The following is a 16,734-nucleotide window of genomic DNA, read 5'->3' on the forward strand; positions in this document are numbered from 1 at the left end:
GGGTTTTTAGAAAAATCAAGTCAGACGTGCAATTCGGAAAAAAAGTACTTGTCACTAAGACTCTTGAAGAAATACCTTGAAACTGAACGATTTAATTGTTACAAGATATGGCACTTGTGCGGTTATTTGGATACAAAAGATAAGTGGTGAAAAAAGGGCTATGTTATGGGAACGATCCGACAATCTTCATCTCCGAAATGATTATCTTCGAACCATCAAGCAGAAACGTGAAGGAACCTGTTTCCTAGATGAGACGTGGGTACATGCCTCACACAGTCAGTGGGTACATAGTGGTGACTATAAGTCTGGGAGAAAGTTCTCCATGCTGGGTTTTAGGCGTTTTCTCCCATGCTGTGACCTTGTCTTTCAGGCCAAGGACAATAGGGACTACCACACAGAAATGAACGCCAGGGTATTTCTGTAGAGGGTGAAAATAAATTGGTCCCTGCCTGCCAAGTCCCTTATAGTCAATGCACCATATCACAGTAAGCAGGATCCAGACAGCAAGGCCCTGACTTCTGATAACCTTAAAGGCGATATGGTGACGTGGACATCTTGATCGGCTGAGGCAACCACTTGTACACATCAAGACAACCTTTTCCAGTGTTGGGGAATATACATAACAGCAGATATTGTTGGGAACAGGGTATTCATTGCAGTACTGCATTCAATAGACTATTCCTTGTTTTGAAATTCACCGTTGAATTAAACGTGTTTTTTCCTTTTAGGGTTCTGTCATACATTTTTCTGCTAGTGCGTAGCGTGAGACATGCAGTTCGTTCAACACGTGTTTGTACTTTTCATTGTCACGGCAACGTTCACTGCAAGTCCTACGCTAAAAGACACGTATGAAATATAAATATACTAAGGATGGGATAACGTAACGCTAAATCAAAATTTAAGATTAATTTACTGTTCCAAATTAAAAATTAAATACAAAAACAAGACATCATCTTCTCCGAAATAATTGAAGTTGAAACAACATTTAACTATGCCGAAATAACATAGCTGCTGTATTTATTCAGCACTTCGGAGGATCAGCTTTCGCCAGCTGCTTGTTCATTTGAAGATGGATAAGACCTGAAATAGAAACGAACACCAGTCGAGGACATCTTATTACCAATTATTGTTCTGCAGTTTTGTGACAGTCCCACATGTATCGTATAACATTATGTTCATGCCAGTCTCTCGAATATTGGAGGTATCTATATCGTGAGTGTGCCTACCTGCTAAGGCTGTCTGGAAGCCGGAGTTGTAGTCGCATGCAACCTCGTTCTTAACGTAGTCCTTCCTGTCGTCAAGGTACACATCGGTATTGTCTGGGCCGCCAACCAGTGCACCCTTCAACAGGTGGGGGTTTGGACCAGGGTTGTCAAAAGCTTCCCAACCACAGGGTTTGGGGATGTCTGGGCAGGAACTGCGAGATATGCAGTAATGTTCCATCAGGACATTTGATATTTTAATTACTTTATTCTCGGACTGTTTCTATGTGGCTTGTGAAAACCGAGAACGATTAGGTGCATGGGCACGTCGGCTCTACACACTTCTTTCATATACTTTTAAGTGGTAAACTATATAAACGTCTAGCTAGCATCACCGTGAAAACGGACAACATAGACAAACTTGGTGCAAGTGAATTTTAGCAAGATTACAGATATGTCGGCGGAGGACAAAAAATGGCTTCCCCAGACAAAACCCCAGCCTCCCCTCCCCCTCAAGAGTATCAAATGATCGGTCCCCTATGGGGAACGAAACGAGGTCTTCGATGTGACATGAGAATGCTAAAACCACAAGGCTAGCCTGATACCTATACATTCCGAGACTCACATCACAAGGTTACTCAAATGTCCCAAATCATACTTAGACTTTGTCGTTTAACTGACAATGTGAGGATGCATACAGAAACGATCCCCACAAGTTCAGAGTAATGTGCACTACTAAAAGAAATTAAAGAGCATCCATATGTATCCCGGTATGGCACGCCAGTATAACTTCTTTTGAGTGGTATGTAATTGAACATCAAGGGAAACGTGGAATATCAAGTTTCTCAGTGCCATTGGTGTATAGTCAACTTACTATATAGCAAAACCTCACTGGCGGTTACCTGGTTCTATGGTGAGGCTTGACAGGGTACTTGTTTCCGTATCCGATGACGTAGCTCATGTGGTATTTGTTGTCGCCAAGAATGTAATTGATCTGGTCGATAGCCCACTTCCTATACTTCTCCGTCTGGAGGCCATCTTCAGCCGCCATCAGGGCAACCATGGCCGTGTTGGCTGTAACAGAAGGGTAGTGAATGGTTCTCCCTAATAACTGTCCACACACCTTTTCACGGATCACAAGCAATTTCTCGGCTCATCATGGATCAAGGATAATTATCGTGTAAATTAGTTCATATTGTCATACTCCCCGTTTCCGATATAACAAACGGGGTAACGAATAATAACGATTCACAGGTAAACGACATTCATAGAAACCGTGTAATTTATTTGCAAATCCACCAGCATGTAACAGGGCCTTTGCGACATAACGTTTCACATCAAATTCTTAACGTGAAATATCCAGTCACGGCAAATTAAAAACCAAAAACGTGTAACGAAATTGGTATTCCTTATCCGCTTACGGCAGCACAAGCGCATTTACATATTCAGAAATAATATAATATCTCCTTGTTATTCTACCATTTGCACACATATGTGCACCAAAGGTAACAGCACGGTAGTGAGAAAAATAGACTTTCATATTGATATTGACAATTTGATCATTGATATTTGATCGATTTTGTGTTTTCATTCACAGATTTCACAATGTAGTTCTGTGCCAACCGATTCCTGGGTTAACCTCTGTGTTTCAATTTGGCAATCACCTCGTAACAAAAACTGGGACTTCGTCCGGGAAATGAATTAAATTTGCAGAAATAACCAGAATTTGTCAGTGCTAAATGTGCCAGTGTTAATTCAACCCCCGATGCTTTACACATGATTATTGTGAAATCAGTGTCTGTCATATGGAGTTTAATCCTTCAATGTGAAAAAGTGAAATTAGAACCTTTAGGAATATTTGGTTGAGAAGGACATTTTGAGTGATTCAGGTTTGGTTTTGCTGAAATATTTGAAATAAAAAGCTGGAGATGGAATTTCTAAGAGAGCTAAAATTGATAGAATTGGAAATTCAAAAAGAAAGAGGAGAAACAAAACGGTTGCAAAACAGAAATAATTCCCCTCATATTTTTCAAAATTTCTTTGATGTGCCTAAAAATGTCAAAATTTCAAGAAGAAGAAGTAGACAACTTTTGAAAAGATGGCAACAAATTTGAAATGTCCAAAAGACCATTGGATAATGTTATGGCAAAATGGGGGGAAAAGGCAAAGCTAAAGAAGTCTTATCAGTTCTATCAGTTGATGTTAGTTCAAGATTATGAAGGCGTATGATTTGGTCAATGATGCACAGAAGAAAAAGGAAAGGCAGTCGAAGAAAATGAATGATTAACACAAATGTGGAATTTGATGGGTGAAAAAGATTTTGTTTGATAGGTGGTGTTTATTGAAGAATGTTGGGTCAGAATTCTGGAAAGGCAGTTTATTCTGTTGAAAGTTGTCAAGTACTGTGTGCATGCTGGGATTAGGACTTATTGGATAAACAGAAGGTAGATCAGATACACAAGGTTGCAACTTTGGCAGATGCTTACACGGTTAGTCATAAGACTTATTTCAGGCAGTATGACTACTTTCCCATGAATGATCAGGGTATTTTCAGAACGGGGCAGTTTTGTAATTCAGGTCCAGACACCAAAGCTGGTTCGAAACCGGATTCATATTTGTTATCAGGTATAAGATGTGGATATTATCACAAATATGGTAAAAAAGGCCTCCACTCGCCCTATATAGTCGCCCTGAAATCTGTACAGCCAACCCTCTAGAAAATGACCCAAACCGAAACTTCTCGAGTGATCAAGCCTGCCATATTCATGTATACAAGTACGATAACTCGCTACTGTCAACATCACTAGACATGTTACCACCACGTCAATAATTTGCTGCCAGTGACAGTTACGACAAACACACGCACAACAGTCTCAACTACCAAACAAATTGCCAGTCTTGGCAACCCGATCCAGTTCGGTCGACTGTAGCATCCTACATACCAGCATATCTGAGTGCCCCCCACTTGTCCCTGTAGGCCAGGCCACACGTGGAGAACTGCATCCCCCGGGATGGGGTCCACCCAATCATGTACCCGTCCACCATTGTGGAATACTTGGAATCTCCAGTAATTTCGAACAACAGTAACTGTTTGGTATAAAATATATATATATTTATTTCCTCAGTTAAAAAAGAAGTTTTCAGAGGATACGGTTAAAGTGTACATAATGATATGTGATGCTATACATAAAGGTTTACTAACAGAACAATTCTTAGAGGAAAATATAAAAAACTTTACTTTTAGACGTTATTGCCATATGCCCGTATCATATAGCAGATAGTACTGAGTTGACCCATCATCTGTGTTTCAGTGAAACTATTTTTACTGGACGCTTTTCATATTCATGTTCGCATTAATAGCATTGTGTGTTTTGTACCACACATCATACCTGTCTTGGTGGGGAAGGTAACATATAGTGGTGAAGATCAGGGTTCGTTCCTCTCACGAGCCTATGCCAAGCCCGTAATATTCTCAATTATATATAAAATCTGTCTCAGCGTCTGTAAGTATCAGCCCCTACTGCTGTACGACGTTTACCTGACAAGCGACAAGTTTGCTGTCCCACGACAGAGCCCATGCCCATGCTGAAGTGACGTAGTTCTTGGCGTCGTCCAGGTACTGGCTGTCATTGGTCGCCTTGTACAGCCAGCACGCAGCCACACACATCTCATCCTCGAAGTGACCAGAACTGCACCGTAAACAAACAATAGAAAATCATTGGCCTCATCAATAAATTACAAAAAAGAGCATACACTATATTACTACAGTGAAGTCACCATGTATGGAAATATCCTGTCCTATAGAAGCACACACAGGTTACAACACAGAAACCATAGAAAAGTCGTCGAGTAATTTGTGGCTGGCGACATTCATTAACTACATTGGCATTTGTGTATCTGAGGCGTTGTTCATACAAGCATGCTGTTGGACACTGCAGATGACTCAGCATCATACTCAGAAGGATAAGTAGAATATTCAGCATCGATGATCAACTCATCAAGCCTTCGAAATATCTACCAAATTTAAAGAAGAAAAAGACATGGCTGGACTACACGGCACATGGGGGAGATTGTTATTAATTGATTGATAATCCATAATATTCACGCTTGCAAAAAACTTCAACGTTAATTTAGACCCATGTTATTTTACCTCTGATAATCGGTGATACTTATCTTCTATTATGTCGTTGTAAATCCCGAACCAGTGCATATAAGTAAGTTTCGACCATATTCCGACTAAGACCTTCAATATGTATATTGAATTAAATAGTCTTGATTCAATAAGAATGCAGGCCAACGGTACCTATTCACATCAACAGCTGCACTGAATTTAGTTGAATCTACAGCTTTGTTCCTGCTGAGTTCAACTTCCACACTTAAGAATTAGGTCTTGTTACAGTTTGATACACAATGTGTATCTTACAGTAGCGAGCTGAACTGAACTGAATGTCTGAATATGAACAGAGCAATAATTCATTGCAGATCTTGAAGTATCCAAAGTAAAAACCTATATTTCTAAGGGTCTCTGTGTTACTGGTAGTTTATCTAAGTATATTTCCATAGTAGGAACTGTAAAAAAAGTTAAATCACAGGAAAAAAGATACAAGCGTACGACTCCTTATATCAGTGAAGCACTGACCCTGCTAATCCATCACGCACGTCGATGTGACGTCAAGGAACATTGAGAGCCGAACACTTACTCTACTTTTAAGTTGTAACTTCAGCGGAGGTGTCCAAAGCGTGTTTTTCATATTTTCAAATAATGAACTGGCGAATATAAGTCAATCAAAATCGATAACCTTATGAAACTTTGTTTTTGCAGATTACTCGGATGATACTTTTCAGCAATCGTTTTAAATCCGCCTGCCGCATCCTCTCGCGGGAAAAAAACACGTAAAATAAAGATGAAAGTGAAAAAACCTTACGCATAGTAGTATGTGACTTCCGGCAAGCTCTGGGAGTAGATTGAAGGGTATTTTTTGCCGAAAGCGAACAGGCTCTTGGCCGCAGTGAGAAGTTTCGCCGAGTAGGCCGGGTCTGAAGATGACAGAACAATAAGCTCGTTGTACATAGAAACCTCGATACCACTTGGGCACGGGTGGCACAGCATACGCGATATAATTGAAATACTGATCAAAGCTGCATTGATCCAACTAAGTACGTCACTCCAAACACCTGTAATCTCCATATTGCCATATGCATTGCATGCCGGGGCAGGCTCGCGCTTTACCTACCAGATGGTACTGGGGTGGACATTGACATCAAGAACTAATATCACCACTACCCTACTGTCTGGAGTATATCGTGGATATCTTCTCCAAATATAAAACGTCATAAACAGTCTGGATTATCCACCGAAACCGATTCCATATGGCGTAAAGGGTAAAATAGCTGTGAAAACTATGTGAATGGACCACTGAAAATTTGTGATGACACCAGGTGTTCGTGAAAAGGGTACAGCATGTCCCGCCCTACTAGTAGCATCCTCAACTCACACAGTTTGCATATCAAGGGTAAGAATCTATCAAATAAAGCCTCACAACAGTACCCTGCTATCTGACGGCGGCTTGTAAACAAACCACACAATCCAAGTGATCGATGGACCAAAACATCCAGTGACACGATAATGCATTTACTCTTTTTGCTGACACTAATAATCAGATATGTTAATTTTGAATTATGTCTGCTGTATACAAATGCAGAGATTTTACAAACTATTCATTTGGGGAATATTTCTGAACAAACTGTTCATTTAAAAACGTCTACCCCACAATGAAATCATATGGATGCTCCCTAATACATTCTCGAACAGACCCGTGAAGATCCGGGGTAGAATAATCCCATATGCATGATTGTCATAAAATGCGACAAATGGGATCGGGTGGTCAGGCTCGCTGACTTGGTTGTTCCATGTCATCGATCCCAATTGCGTGGATCGATGTTCATGATGTCAATCACTGGATTGTCTGGTCCAGACTCATGTATAATGGAGTGCGCATACAATAGATTGGATCATCTACATGTAGGATGTGATGAACATTGAACATGTAATGTTACCAATACAACATCGCTTCTATGAGATGGACCCTTAGCCCAGGAGGACATACAGAGTAGTCTCCCCAATACTGTCTCCAAATCTAACAAGCGCTCCTTGATTTCTAGTACCAAAATATGAATGTTTCAAAACAATATTTTTGCTGGGAATTCCTGGTTAGAGTAGGTCTCCAACAACCTATGCTAGTCGTAAGAGGCTACCCTGTGGGAATTCCGAGTTAGAGTAGGTATCCAGCAACCAATGCTGGTCGTGAGAGAAGACTTTAAGTATAATTACACATCTTCCGGATTTCTGTGTATAAATATCTATTTCATTAACTGTGTAAATTGTCGAAAACGGTTGTGCAAAATCACAATATACCTTTTGTTTCGAATGCAATTGATCCGGCAGCCAAAGATGCGGCTGTTTCCCCTGCTACGTCACTTCCGCCTTTAGCAGCCGTGACCTTGAGAGCTGGGCGTGCCATTTTCATGTCTTCACAACGGCCCCAGTAAGAGTGGTCAGCCTTCCCGTCTCCAACCTTAGCAGTACAGATATGGGAATTGAACAATTCAGCAGTTACTATTCAATCAAATCAAACAATAATCATCATGACGCAACGCAGTTGAAAAGAAGTACCATAATATACTATTCGTTGGTCATATGTTGGTTTGTTAATTGTTTAACGCCGCAGTCAACAATATTCCAGCCATATGACGGCGGTCCGTAAATAATCGAGTCTGGACAAGACAATCCAGTGAGTGATTGGCATCACAAGCATCGATCTACGCAATTGGGATACGATGACATGTGTCAACCAAGTCAGCGAGCCTGACTACCCGATCCCGTAAGTCGCTTCTTACGACAAGCATAGTCGCTTTTTACGGCAAGTATTGGTTGTTGAAGACCGGGTCAAACCCGGATGTTCACGGGACTAGTAATATGTAATATATGTACATGTAATATGGTTCCAGCATTTCAACACGTCGATAACATCATTACCTGGACATAATACCATTCTTTCTCAGGCCGCCAACACTTAAGGTAGTAGTCCAGGGGCCATTTAATCATGTCGTACATTGCGTCCAGCTGACCGACGTGTTCGTAGGCGTCCTTCCATCTGTTGAGACCCCACAGCAACAGCGTCGACGAAGACGCCATGGGGAAATTGAACTTGACGTGATCACCAGCTGCGGGGAGTGATGTACATAACAATTGACCCAATAGATAAAATATAGTAAGTATGATACACCATAATACCAACATCATCAAGGGACTCATTATGGGAGGGGTGGTGAGGTAGCCTAGTAATTAAAGTGCTCGCTCGTCAAGCCGAAGGCCCGGACTCGATTCCCCACATGGGTACAATGTGAAGAGCCCATTTCTGTATCCCCGCCGATATTTTGCAGGAATATTGATACTCACTCCGTGTGTTTAATTCTGATTGAAACAGCCAGGGAAGCATCAGTAAAATGACCACAATACTTACTGCAAACAGTTTACCTATTAATGTTGCACTTCAATTTTCAGAGTCCATGTGTTACTCCGACTTCTGACGCATACAAGGTGAGTAAAAAACCAGCTCTTGCTGTATATGACATACCTCGAGGGGTAGTCAGAACAAACACCAACAACCTAAAATACCTCATGAACTGCCTGGGAAAGGATCGCACACTGTGTACACTTGGATGGATGTGACCAAACAACTTGAATGGTATCAAAACGTTACTAGGCTGAAAACAATCAGCGAATTACTGCAAACGTAAGGTCCAAAACACAACTACAATGTATGATACCCGTATCAAATAAATCGAATAACCATTTCTTGTTTGTTTAATCACTAGTTTGTTTGTTTGTTTGTTGTTGTTTTTTTGTTTTGTTTGTTTAACACTTAACAGTACACCAGCTATATGACGGCGGTCTGTATATAATCGAGTCTGGACCAGACAATCCAATAATTGATATCATGAGCATCGATCCACGCAATTGGGATACGATGGCAAGCATCAACCAAGTCAGTGAGCCTGACCACCCGATCCAGTTGGTCGCGTCTTAAGACAAGCGTAGTCACCTCTTACGGCAAGCATGGGTTGCTGAAGATCTATTCTACCCCGGATCTTCACGGGTCGCCCCCCCCCCCCCCCCCCCCCCCCCCCCCTTTCCCTCCTACTGACCATGGCTCACCATGGCTCACCACTTACCATCATACCACCCCCCAGTAAGATCTTCTCCTTCATCGCCCGTGTCGTTAAGGGCGGAGTCACCCCGCCATGGTATCGGGTTGTTGCTAGGTAGATGCCCTGATCTCTGGGCATCGTAAAACAGGATGGACATTCCAAGGACCTCGGTGTAGTTGTAGCGTGCAGGACCCGCCACTGTAATATGACAACATAACATAGACAAATGAGTGATTGAGCGTTGTTTTACGTGATTTGTTAAGTGGTTTGAGTGTAAATATATTTGTAGTGATTTTCAGTGGCAGCAAAATAATGAAATACCAGTAAAAGATTTGAACCACAGTCGACACCAGCGAGTGAAGCTTTTAGAGGTGCTGTGTGCTCCGATTAGAGTTACGAGGGGTGTTCATTAAAGATTTCCCCTGACCCACTTTCGATGGACCTTGTGGAATGAAACTTGGCATAGGTATTAGTCTTTCTCCACATAGGAACCACCAAGTTCTCCCATCGTTTTATGCAACTATGGAGACCTCGCTTGTAAAAGCCCTCATTTTGCGTCTCAAACCAGGACTTGACTTCAGAAATCAGTGTTTCATCATCTGTGAAACGTTTTCCCTTCAAAAATGACTTCATGGTTGCAAAGAGGTGGAAGTCAGATGGTGCAAGGTCAGGAGAGTAAGGAGGATGTGGAAGGATTTCATAGGCACACCCTTGGTCAGCATGCCACGCCTCTTAAGCTTGATAGCGTCCAACAATTTCCGCAGCAGTGAAGCAAAATAAGCTCCTGTAATTGTGGTACCCTTTGCAAAGAAATCCACCATCACTACTCCGTGCTGGTCCCAAAACACCGTGAGCATGACCTTGCCTGCAGAGGGTTGGACACGTGCCTTCTTTGGGGGGGGGGGGTGACTCCACATGCTTCCATTGCATCGACTGAACTTTAGTCTCAGGATCATAGTGATGGACCCATGTTTCATCCTGTGTGATAAGTCTGTCAAAAAAGTTTGCCTGTTTTTTTTGGCACATGTCCAAAAGATCCTTTGAGCAATTGACTCGTTCCTGCTTTTGGAAAGGTGTGAGCAACCTGGGAATCCATCGTGCAGACACCTTATGCATGTTCAAATTGTCATGGATGATTTTTTCCACAAACCCTACACTGATCTTGACATCTTGTGCTAACTGGCGAACAGTTATACGTCGGTCTGCCAAAATGGCGGTCTCCACTTGATGGATAGTGTCCTCATCAATGGCTGAATGGGGGCGACCAGGAATGGCAGCTGTTTCCACAGATGTGCGACCACACTTGAACTGGCGATGCCAGTGTTTAACAACGTCATATGATGGGGCATCTTCCCCATGAGTTGCTTTCATTTCACCGAAAGTTTCTTTTGGTGTGCCCCCTTTCAAATATAAAAACCTAATCACTGCTCGGTATTCTACTGGCTCCATTGTCACACCCTACTCGATCATAACACCTGTAAAAGTGGTAAGATTAATAGTTCGGTGCTGCAAATTCAGAAATAACCCATAGATACATGTATCATTACACATGTGAAATTTCAACCACATATGATAACCCTAAGTGGTTTAGGGGAAATCTTTAATGAACACCCCTCGTATCTGTCCCTTGTTGTGCACATAGACAAGGCCGCTCAATCTTTAGAGAAGTTTCGGTATGGGACAGTTTCGTGACAGCTGTAGTTTTGTACGTGCCGGTGGGTTAATCATTCCGATTCAATTTGGTAATCTCTTCACAACGCATGTCAGTCAGCAATATTCCAGCTATAGCACACATCCTGACAAAATCGAATCTAGGTCAGACAAACCTTGTTAAAATATAAAGGATGGTATGCACGCTGTCGATGTGACATAACACACAATGATCACCAGATCTATATTTCATAGTCGGTTCTTTATACTAGCTTTTGATTCGGGAAACCTTGAATCCACACCGTGATATAGGGGATAAGATATGTTTATAAGATATGTATAGATACAGTACATAAGACGTGTGCACTTACACACATAGGACGGCAGGGTGCCTGTAGGCGTCCCTCCTGTTGTCCCAATGTCTGTGTGAGGAGGTATTGTTGCATTGCCGTTGTCTGTCATGCCTTCAATGAACACAGTTGCACGTGGTGTGATGTCACCTTCAGTTGTGCCTTGGAAGGTCATGCAGAGGTCATCTCCTGGATGTTCTGCGCCGTTCCAGGGTTTGTTTGTGATGATGAACTCTCGACCTCCTGGTTTCGGTGAAACATCGCCTCTCCACGCCTATACAATCTCAGTATCAGTTCACGTAATCCAAGAACATTGATGAATATCGTACACGATGAACGTTTATTGGTCGGGGGACTAGTACATCCATGCCAAGATGAAATATATTGTAAACTGAATGACTGCCTCCGTGGTAGAGCGTCCGCCCGGAGAGCGGAAGGTTCTGGGTTCGATACCCGGCCGCGTCATACCAAAAGACGTTTTACGATGGTACATGTTGTTACCCTTTCTGGTGCTCGGCATTAAGGGGCTTAAACAAGGACTGGTCGGCTCGGAGTCAGTATACTGTGTCTGAGTGGGGTATTCATGTTGAACTGCGGCATGGTATTTCAGTGGGCTAGCACTATAAATCGGCATCAGGCCGGACTAGTACAAGCAGCCACACATACACACACGTGCATGCACGTCGCTATATAACTGCAATAATCTTGAACGCGACGTTAAACCCATTTTCACCTCACCTCACCAAACTGTGAACGTTTATCGGTCGGGGGACTAGTACATCCATGCAAAAATGATATTGTATGGTTTATTTCTTTCGACGTCAACTTGTGTACATTTCGACACAGAATTGTGGAGATGGAGCGATTCACTGTCCGTGTATCGTGACACGTATGCCATACTGGAAGGCCGGCCACGTGTTGATACAAAGCGATACATCCATGTATTATATAATTGTCTAAGATCTAGAAATTGTGACAGCAATGACCACTTAAATATCACAAATTCGAACCACTGTCAAAACGGAACGAACCATATCCGGTTTGTACAGATTCCACTGTATACTGATGATATGTAGGAGGTTATGAACATACACTTTATAACACTATTGATAATATGAAAACAGAACGAGCCACTGTTTACTACTTTGATTCAAATGAACTAAATATGTTTTTTTTGGACCACTATTCATTGTCTTTGACTGAAAGAAATGCCTAGTAGTACCTAAAATCAAAAGTGTCGATTTTCAAGTATCGTAAACGGTATCGAGACCTTGCTATAGAAGTAAGTATCGTTGTTAATGAAGTGTGTCGTGCATAACACACTATAATCATGACTATCCGTCATACCTGCAAAGGGGGGCACGGGTGGCCCAGTCGTCTAAGGCGCCGCGATTCGCTGTGCAGAGTTGCGTCCTTTGTGCACAATCACAAATCTATGATTGTGGGTTCGAATCCCGGTTCGCCCCAATTATGATTCTTGGTTTGTCAGCACCATACTCGCGCTCGTTGGTTTCACCGAAGTGGTAAACGTCTGAGACCTGCATCACTTCGGGCTTTCCCCCCACATTAAGCTGACGCGCTGCGATATAACTGGAATACTGTTAAAAGCGGCGTTAAACCTAACTCACTAACTCACTCACTCATACCTGCAAGTCATTTATTTTTCGGTCGAAGACCATGTGAGCGCGCCATGTTGACAGTTCCGCTGTAATGCCCACACAAAACTTGCCCTGGAAGCCGCCGGACCAGTGTGTGGTGATCTCCACATTGTAGGCAGCCAGTGCCAGGGGAAGGACCAACACGCTGACTAGCCTGTTGAGGAAGCAGTAGAAGTGGGTTAACCAACTTACTTTGGTACCGTGTACATATAGTCTTTAGTCTTTACACAGTGTGGTTGTGATTGTAGCAGAAAAACATTTAAGATGTTGACGATGAATGTCAATGACACTCTGAAAGTCTCTCAAAATATGTATGGACACACAATCTCAAAGTGAAACATATCCACTAAGCTACATCTTCACCTGTCTAGTGGACAGGTAAAACTTTGTGTATTGATTGGTTAATCAATAGGACCCGTGAAGAGCCGGGGTAGAATAGGTCTTCGGCAACCCATGCTTGTCGTAAAAAGCGACTTTGCTTGTCGTAAAAGGCGACTAAACGGGATCGGGTGGTCAGACTCGCTGACTTTTATTATGCATGTCATCGGTCCCAATTGCGTAGATCGATGCTCATGATATCATTTACTGGATTGTCTCTTCCAGACTCGATTACTTACAGACCGCCGTCATAAAGCTTGAATATTGCTCAGTGCGGCGTTAAACAACAAACAAACAAACAAATAGTATATATTACATGACTGGAACAAAGAGTAATCAAATATATTCGATACGCCTTCTTTTCTTGAAGTAGTTTTTGTCGATCAGCTTACATACAAGTTAATATATTGTTTGCATGCGTGATTTTCATGGATTGTAAATACGATTGTAAAAGTACGAGACAAGATTACCTTTTGTAGCATATGTTCGCGGGCTCATTTTTCGCAGTGGTACAACTTCGAGAGGTCAGGGATACCAACACTACCTTATCATTGACATAATTCTGTGTAGGACGACAATTCGTGTTAACCTATAGTCAATACCGTGAATTAGCATATGTATGTCTTCTGCGCCATTTTACAGACACACACAAACATACACACACTCTTTGTTATGCTGGTTACGTCCGCTGTTCGAGGGGGTGTCAGTGACACCCACTGACAGTATCTGACAGCCTGTGGAAATGAGACACTTCTACAGTCACGAGTGGCCTTGTGAACACATCTTCTTCTTTTTTATCTCAATATCCCAGTTTAAGATCACAAAACAAGTGAAATTATGTATTTATAGTATTGTGGCTATTCTTGTAAACTATAACACCGATATGGTTCCTGCAAACCATGGATCGTATTCAGGGAGAGTTAGGATATCCTCCCACAGCCCTACCGCTGAGGCATCTCAATATGGCGAGTTTAATAACTACAATTAAATTCTTATCTTTTTATTAAAATTGTTATAATACATTAATTGTCAGCAACCATAACGAACTTTGATTTTTTTATATTTGTTTATGTTTTTAATAATTGTATTACTTATTGTTTTATCTATTAATGTCATGATCCCTGGAGTTTCTCTGATGGAAGTGCTAGCCCAGATTCCACCGAAGCTTGAGGTTAGGATATGTGGATACTGTGCATATGTATAAGGGTGTTGTAAAAGGACCAATGAAGGTGCAAGAAAAGTAATAGTAGATGAGTAGATTACAGGCATACATGAATACAATATGGAAGAACGGGATATGATGTGGTCATTTCTTCCCGATACAATAGTGTTAAATGAAACATGAAAAGGTAACCAATACTCTGAAGCTGGACAGGATTAATCATCGCTTATCTTCTTCCAAGTTCATCATCTCTCAGGAAACTCCTTATGTTAATTGAAACCTGGCAACATTACATTGATAGATTGACAAAGTAGAAGCAGGAATAGCCAAGCTACAGCCCACAATTAAGGACAATTGCAAATTAGGGTGCGACACAATGGAAATATAACAAATAGGTTTGAAATAGGCGATAAACATACTGTGTTTTCAATGAAGAGCCAGCATTAATGTTGAGTTAACCGGCTTAACTGAATTTAGAACTGAACGCGCAAAAGGTTTCAAATGTTAAATTTAGCGCGGTTAAAAGTACATTTAACCTAGTTCTCCATTGAAAACACAGTATGCGTATTTCCATTTTACAATGTGTAAATAAAACGCGATCTCTTTGGTGCAGCAAATAGCCAATGTTTGGTGTGGGTTGTCCATCTGAATTACGGAATCACTGACAACAGCCTTTAAATATGGCGCTATATATTCTAAAGCAGTTTTTTTACATAATACATGTACTTCACTGTCATGAACATATGACAGGCATTGAAAGCATGCAGCACAGCTTCGTAACCAACATGAAATGGGGACCCCTAAAGAATACAAAGCAAACCTTGCAAGGTTTTGTTTCAATCAGAGAGGATATATTGTGATTATGTAAATTGTAATTGATCAGAAACGAGTAACAGCGTCAGGAGCCTGACTGTACCGATCTGTGGTCTGTCAATACCAAACCCGTGCTCGCTGGTTTCAAGTCCACAAGGGACTTTCTCCAACAGAGCTGACACGCCGTGTTATAACCGAGGTATTGTCCACTGAGACGTTAAACCCAATTCACTCATCATATAAAGAGTTAAAGCAGAATTAAAACCAATTCACACACACAGACACAGACACACATACAAACACACACACAGACACACACACACTAACGTTAGTCAAATCAGTACTGCTCATTCAAGATGTAAGACATATTACGCAGAAGGTAAATATTTTGTTTGTGTGTATGTTGTTAACACCACACTCAGCAGTATTCCAGCTGTATGACCAGACAATCCAGTGATTGACATCATGTGAATCGAACTACGCAATTGGGATACGATGACATGCATCAACCAAGTCAACGAGCCTCACCACCCGATAGGTTAGTCGCCTCTTACGACCAGCATAGTCGCCTCTTAAGACAAGCATGGGGTTGCTGAAGACCTATTCTATCCCGGATTTTCATGGGTATGAAGATGTCTAGCACATCTGTTGAATCAGATTTAGTGTGTACTGCAGGGGAACAAGAAACACAACCTTACCGCATGGTCTGTTAGACTGAATGACACGGCACGGACTTATCATCCCACATATGTTCTGTGTCCCACCTTATCGTTAATGCATTGTGAAGTGCTGTCTTACATACTAAGGAGGGTGGCTAAAGCGCTCGCTTCGAAGGTCCGGATTCGAATCCCCACATGGGTACATTTCTGGTGTCCCCGGCCGTGATATTGCTGGAATATTGCTAAAAGTGGCGTACAACCCTACTCAGTCATTCATCTACGTGATAAGTTACATTTGGTAATGTAGGTATCTATTTATGCAATACATACGTGTTTATTAGTGAGTAAATGAGTATGATTTTACGCCGCTTTTAGGTTATCCATCCATTTGTTTCTACGCAGGGCCACAGGTGTCTAAAGCGCCACGATTCGCTGGGCAGATTTGCATGCTTTTGTCGTGTTAGAAGCGACCCTTGGTTCCAATCGCGGTACGCCCTGATTATATTTCTGGTTATGCCAGCACCATACCCGTGCTCGTGGGTTTCACCAGAGTGGTATGTCTGAGCTCTCCAACACGCCAACACATAGAGCTGTTAACGCATTAGTATTAGAGAAACGTTTGATTCAACAAATCGGCGTGATATGATGTTA

At 41.9% G+C, this 16,734-nt stretch overlaps 1 protein-coding gene across 1 annotated transcript; it reads right to left on the bottom strand.

Moving 5' to 3' along the window:
* Positions 1-891: 891 nt before the first annotated feature.
* Positions 892-16,188, bottom strand: LOC124132265 (endoglucanase E-4-like). Its single transcript, XM_046496109.2, has 12 exons — positions 16,123-16,188; positions 13,060-13,225; positions 11,435-11,687; positions 9,438-9,611; positions 8,239-8,426; positions 7,618-7,777; positions 6,128-6,239; positions 4,741-4,891; positions 4,145-4,289; positions 2,105-2,276; positions 1,227-1,417; positions 892-1,080 (listed from the first exon to the last, which is right to left on the bottom strand). The coding sequence occupies exons 1-12, from the start codon at positions 16,125-16,127 to the stop codon at positions 1,022-1,024; spliced, it is 1,776 nt and encodes a 591-aa protein (XP_046352065.2). The 5' UTR covers positions 16,128-16,188; the 3' UTR covers positions 892-1,021.
* Positions 16,189-16,734: the final 546 nt, after the last annotated feature.

Source organism: Haliotis rufescens, unplaced genomic scaffold, assembly GCF_023055435.1.
Source record: "Haliotis rufescens isolate VD_foot unplaced genomic scaffold, xgHalRufe1.0.p SCAF_13, whole genome shotgun sequence".
Lineage (NCBI taxonomy): Eukaryota > Metazoa > Mollusca > Gastropoda > Lepetellida > Haliotidae > Haliotis > Haliotis rufescens.

Excerpts from the sequence above, each read along its gene's own strand:
- LOC124132265 (XM_046496109.2), bottom strand. Across the intron at positions 11,688-13,059 it reads GAAAAATAAATGACTTGCAG|GCGTGGAGAGGCGATGTTTC; the intron begins GTATGAGTGAGT and ends GAGATTGTATAG. Across the intron at positions 6,240-7,617 it reads AATTGCATTCGAAACAAAAG|ACCCGGCCTACTCGGCGAAA; the intron begins GTATATTGTGAT and ends TGTCATCTTCAG.